Raw genomic sequence first — 6,000 nt, forward strand, 5'->3', positions numbered from 1 at the left:
GTTAGGGAGAATTATCAAGATAAGGAAGCCACGCTGACAAACTCTGCACTCCCCCTCCCAGTACTACCCTCTCCTTAAATTCAGTAATACAGTTAATGCCTGTAATGTGGGGAAGAAAGCAAATGCTATCAGAAATGACACTGCTGATGTTGTGCTTTAACAGTTCCCCCCAGAGTTCCAGTTCAGCAGAGCTGAGAGCCTGTTCTGCTTGCTGCTGGTCCCCTCCAGCCCTGTTCTCCACTCACTGCTCATGCATATGTACATGCCTACCTACACCTCAGATGTGATCTTCTGCTCTCAGACACCCAGGCTCTTGTGAGAGCTCACTGTCTCTGTGCTCCTGTTTTGCCTGGCTAGTCCCCCATATCTGTTTCTGTTCTGTATAAGGAGTGTTCATCCTCCATTGCAGAAGTGAGCCAGAGAACGGATTGGATTTCCTGTTCTTTAAAGGGCACAAGCGTGTCCTGAAATGAGCGGGAAAGGCGTGCTTGTTTCTTTTCCCTTTCACCTTGTTCTGGTTAGAAATGTCACTCTCTGCCCTGTTACCCTCAAGGTGCCTTTCAGAAATGTAAGCAGTCTACTCTGCAAGGGATGGCATTTTGCAGCAGTGCTTCTCACTGCAGGTGACAGTGCCACAATTCACCTCAACCTTTCCTATGTGCCTATTTATTATTTAGATCTCCCTGCTCTCTAGATTGAGCAGTTCAGTGCCCTTTTCCCCCTTGTAGTCTCAATTTCTTCCATTTGACTTATTAGTGTGGAAAATTCTGCTGGAGGAGGGAGGTGTGCTGAATTAGTGCTGCATTAATGGGCCCTGCACATTCACACAGCCAGGGTATGGAGCTGCTGAGGTGCTTTGCTGTGCCACGGGTCTAATCTTTCTCTCCCAACTGGTACAAACAAAAGGCACTTGTTAAGTATAGCAACAGCATTGTCACATGAAAGTCTAATTGTGTCACTGATTCTTGGCTTCAGTGAGTGCAATGTGAGAGCTCGGCCTTTGAATGTCATAGTTAAGGTATGAGGCTGATCTGGAACAGTATTGAGCTGTACAAGGGTCATGCTTTGTCTGAGTTTGTACATTCCCCCCACGCTTGCTCTTAGGTGTACGTCAGTACAGGCAAATATGTATATATAGATTTGTATTCTTTGTATATTTTAGAGGCCTCATCTTGTCAGGCTTACCTGAGTTCTAACATTTTGCTGCTTCTGCTTCACAGAATCTGATATTGATGCTGCTACTGCAATGATGCTGTTAAATACTTCCATTCAGCAAGGAATGCTGGACTGTAAGCATTTTACTCTTGTTTTTCTTCTCTGCTCACTAACTAAATACTTTCTCTATAAAATTTCAGGAAACAAGTATGGTCTAGTTTCCAAACAGTGAGAGTAGTCAGGAAGCAATTCTGGTGTAATTACTCTTTCAGGTAGCATTGCAAGAGTTTTATTAAAAGCAGCCTTTTTTTTCTTTTCCCCATTAATTTTGATGTTTTTCTGTAAAGTTCTATCCCTGCCCTCTCTGTACTAGATAGTAAGAAGAGTTTCTTGGCTATTTTGATGCCTTGTGAAGGCTGACCTAGAACAGAGACTAGATGGAGTTAAAGAATAAAGTAGGTGTTTATTAGAAGGCCTCAATGGATACACCTTGGGCAGCACAAGAGCCCAGCCAGGGCTACACCCCAGATGAACCAAAATGGTCACAAAATGGACGACCGACCATGGAGTCTCTCACTTTTATAAGTTTTGGTCCATTAGTGTTTTGGAGTTAATTGTCCAATTACAGCTTTAGCTTATGAAGTCCCATCCTTCTTGTTTTCTGTCTTCGGTCCACTGTTGTTTATGCTCTTGGGCCTGAGATTTGGATCATTTGTCCTTGGTACCCAGCTAGAGAAGGAATTAATTTGTCTAAATACTTCGTGAAGAGTGCTTACTATCCCCTAATATGAGGCTCAGAACTACACACCAAAGCAGCACAGAATCTGAAAAATATAAAAGCTAAAACCAGAGGCATAATTTTCCCCTCTGCCCCTCTAGCTCTTAGCTGAGATTAGATGGTGACAGTAAACGGGCACGTTGTGACTTTAAGTGCTGGAATTCAGTGTCCCTTGCAGCCAGCCAGGCACAGGTGGTCTCGCTGGGGCATTTGCCCACTGACACATCTCGTTTCTCACAGGTGAGAAACCTCAGCCTCTGAAGACACCCAAGAAGAGGAGCTACGGCAGCGCCTTCGATCCCCCCAGCTCCATCAACCTGCCCGAGAGCGATTCCGCGGCCGCCAACATCGACCCGAGCGAGGACCACAACTACAGCGCCAGCTCCGTGGGCTCCGTGGGCTCCGTGGGCTCCCAGCGCTGCGCCTCCCGCTCCAGCGTGTCCTCCCTGTCCTCCCTGGACGAGGTGTACGAGTTCATCTCCAAGGCCAGCCACGAGGGCAGCGACGGCAGCGAGGGCTTCCACAGCGAGGTGGACACGGACGGCGACTACGAGGACGATCCCCTCGGGGACAGTGGCTATGCGTCCCAGCCTTGTGGAGATGGCTCCAAGGAGAGCCAGCCCAGCCAGAAAGTACTCGAGGAGCTGTGTCAGGAGATCGACGAGGAGCTGAAGGAAGCAGCGGGGTCTCTGCTCCACCTTGCTGGCATCCAAACGTGCTTGAGTTCCTTAATAAGTACTGCAAAGACCCACTGTCACAAGCAGAGGAAAAAATAATATGTTTGTCAGTGTTGAATATATACATATATTTTTTTTAATTGTGGCAATACTCTTCTACTTTTGCCCTTCACAAGGGAGATCAAAGCCATAAGAGGACTCACTGCTTTTTTTTAATTTTTGGCGCAAACTATAATTTAGCCATTTATTTTTAAATCACCACCTAAAAAGAAAATATTTAATCTTCTCAAATTAGAAGATATGCATGACTTGTGAAAACCCAAAAGCATACTTCTTAATGATCACTTCTTAATTTTTTTTCTTTTCAATAGTTGACTTTTTTTTTTCAGAGATGTGTTTGTTCAGATGCACACTGTGGATCATATTTACATCTCTGCTGGCCCCATCTGCAGAGGTGAATTTTGTTCTGTCTAAGGGCTCTGACTTCCATGTAAAGGATTCAAATTCATTTTGCAATAAGAGAATCTCTTTATAGTTCCTGGATATCCTTCAGCCAAAAAAATGGGTTTTTTTGTGGTATGTTGAACTTTATCCCTATTTTTCTTTTAAAATCAGTGGTGATTACTTACATCTTCCTGTAGATTATGCCTTTTTTTTTTAATTTTCTGTTCAAAAATGGGTAAGCAGTTCTGTTGGAGTGGGTTTTAACAGTACTGTACATACAAGGATGCCTTAAGTATGTTGCAGAATTGTATACAGCTATCCAAGGTCATCTTTCCTGTTGCTGAAAGGTAGCATGATGTGCCATAAATGTTCTCACCAACGTGAAGCTACTGCTTCCACCAGGTGTTGGGCAAGCTGGGTGAAAATTAGGAGCAGAGCCACTTAGGAAGCCAATGTCCACTGTTGAAAACAGTGCTGGATTCAGCCAAAAGTTAACCTTTCCCTAAGGGAGTATTTTCCTGGCTATTTGAATGCCTTTCTTAGACTAGTGTGGGTTTTTTGCCCCTTTTTTCTTTCATTTTTTTCCTTATTTGTCAGTCTCTTCACAAATCCTGTTCTGAGCTGTCTACTTCCAGTGCAAACACAGCCATGCTGCTGAAGGTCTGTTGCTCTGAGGGCCCCTTCCAGTGCCTCTTGAAGACAACGGTGGTGCTCCTGCTGACTCAATGGCTGTTGGATCAAGCCTGAAATATTTGAGGTTCTTGGTGTTTCGGAATTTAAAGCACAAACACTAGGAGAGGAAAAAAAGGTTTTTGCAGGTTTTTTTTGTTTTGTTTAGTTTTTTTTTTTTCTTTTTCCAATTCAGTTTTAAGAATGATTTGTTTTATTTTTTGAAAGGGAAGGAAAATACTCTGCTTCATTCCTGTTAGCCTACACCTGTAACAGGGCAATGTGTGTGCAGACATGTGTGTGTTCTGGCTATCACAAGTGCTGCATTAGCCATTAGATCTGGTATTGGATGTAATACTGATGGGTAGTAGGAGTAAAAGTCGCCATTTAAAGGAAAATTAAGTACCAACAGCAGTGGTTCTTAGGATTTCAGGAGCTGAAGATGTGAGTGCTTGGTGGAACTGCTTCTTCTTGCTCATGGGTTGCTTTTGAACTCTCATGGAAAACTGTGAAGGGCAGAGCTTGTGTCAGTGTGAAAAGGAGGGTTCAGACACACAGAAATACTGTGAGCAGCCTGAGGTTTTGCTCGGTGCCATGATTTCAGTGTCACACTGTTGAAGAGGGGTGCTGCTGCCTGGCTCCTGCTGAAGTGGTTGCAGCCTTCTGTAGCTTCCAGTGAAAGATGGACCAAGGTGCAGGTATTGTGGAAGCTGTGTTCATAGTCAGCTCCATGGTTTAATTTGGTTCTGAATTATTTTTTGCCTCAGATAAACTTGGAGCATGTTAGTACTTACTGGGAGTGTGGCTGTGCTGCTGTTAACCCTGAAGTTGGTGACAATGACTTCAGCGTATCCGAAGGGTTGGGATGCTAGATTTAATCACCATATGCAATGACCAGTGAGAAGCAGTTCCTGATCAGCAGGTAGCAGCAGAAGCTGCATCCCCTCCATCCTTACAGCTGGGAGAACTGGAATGGTGGAAGGGGGGAGCAGTGGCAGCCCTTTCCTGGGACACAGAGCCGTGCAGCGGGGCCGTGCTCTTCCTGCCCTTCCTGCTTTGCTGTCTTCCCTCTCTGCTTCCAAAGGGGAAGGCAGAGGAGCTGTGCCCCTGCCCTGTCCCACACATTGTCCCAGCTGCCTCTGTGTTTGGCAGCTCAGTTGTGGAACACCTCTCTTGGCAGTGGCAGATGAGCTGCCCTTCCTTTCTCTTACATATCTGTTGGGTTCGGGTTTGTTTGCCACCTCAGTTAAAGACCCTGGTGTATATAGTATAAATGGAGTATAATTAAAAGTTATTTTGATTGTTGGGCTTTGGGTTTTTTTAGTGACATATGTAAAATGTTGATGCCAATGGTTGACTTGGATACATTTTGGCAAGACAAGTATTAATGAGCCACATTCAGTTCTTTAAATGCAGTGAAGAAGTGTATGAGACCTGTGTTCATGGGAGGTTGCTCTGTTCAGGGTAAATCTGATGTGATTACTGTGCAGACCTATACTGGCTTTTCAGATTCCAATCCTAAATTACTGATCTGCAGAAGTCACATCAAACGTTTTTAAATCCAACTGCAAAATGGAAGTTGTGTGGTTTGCAACTTTTCAACAACCTGAAAAGTACAAGCTTTAATTAAAGCAAAGTATACTCATACACGTTAATAATGGTGTGGTCAAAATATTTATTGAAAAGAAAAGGTAAAATATTTTAAATGTTGCACCTGCTATTTTATCTTAAAGCACATTCTTCACACCTAACTGCCAGTGCCATTATCAAGTCAGTTTTATAAATGTACATTTCTTCAAACTAAAAAGTGCATAATTAAAAGTATTATGTTACTGCCATATAGTGATATAAAACATTTTATAATTGCCAATTCATTGTGACTATTATTTATTTAAAAGTGAATTGTAAGAATGCTTTCTGATCAAATGAACCAGAGTTGTTTTAAAACCATTCCCGTTAGCTTGTTTCTAATGTAGCATAAGCAGTGTCCTTGGGTTTGTTTAGAATAATTTTGCCAGTAGGTGACCAATTCTAACCCTTTTTCCTCTGGTTTAGTCCTTTACCTGTTTTAAAGACGATTTACAAAAGTTTAGTTTTTGTATGCTAATCTCTGTTAATTAAAATGTTTATAAATTTTATTTTTACCAAAGAGATGCAATTCATTATGACAAAATATTGCAGAATAAACTTTGTTTTATAACATTTGTGACTTTTCTGCCCACATTTTTCATTCAGATGATCAAAGGGGCTTTTCTAAAATAAACAGCATTGCAAACA

The 6,000-nt window shown here is 42.8% G+C and overlaps 1 protein-coding gene across 3 annotated transcripts in view; it reads left to right on the forward strand.

The window, feature by feature from the left end:
• FOXN2 (forkhead box N2) overlaps window positions 1-6,000 on the forward strand; it is a 30,461-nt gene extending 24,461 nt beyond the window's left edge. For 2 of the 3 annotated variants that reach the window (XM_054629153.2, XM_054629152.2), the window contains exons 5-6: window positions 1,221-1,289; window positions 2,174-6,000. In XM_054629153.2, coding sequence (XP_054485128.2) covers window positions 1,221-1,289; window positions 2,174-2,709 — 605 coding nt within the window. In that variant the 3' untranslated portion in view covers window positions 2,710-6,000. The remainder of the gene's footprint in view (window positions 1-1,220; window positions 1,290-2,173) is intronic. The other variant, XM_077176050.1, reaches the window with a different exon arrangement.

The sequence above is a fragment of the Agelaius phoeniceus genome, chromosome 3 (assembly GCF_051311805.1).
Source record: "Agelaius phoeniceus isolate bAgePho1 chromosome 3, bAgePho1.hap1, whole genome shotgun sequence".
Taxonomy (NCBI): domain Eukaryota; kingdom Metazoa; phylum Chordata; class Aves; order Passeriformes; family Icteridae; genus Agelaius; species Agelaius phoeniceus.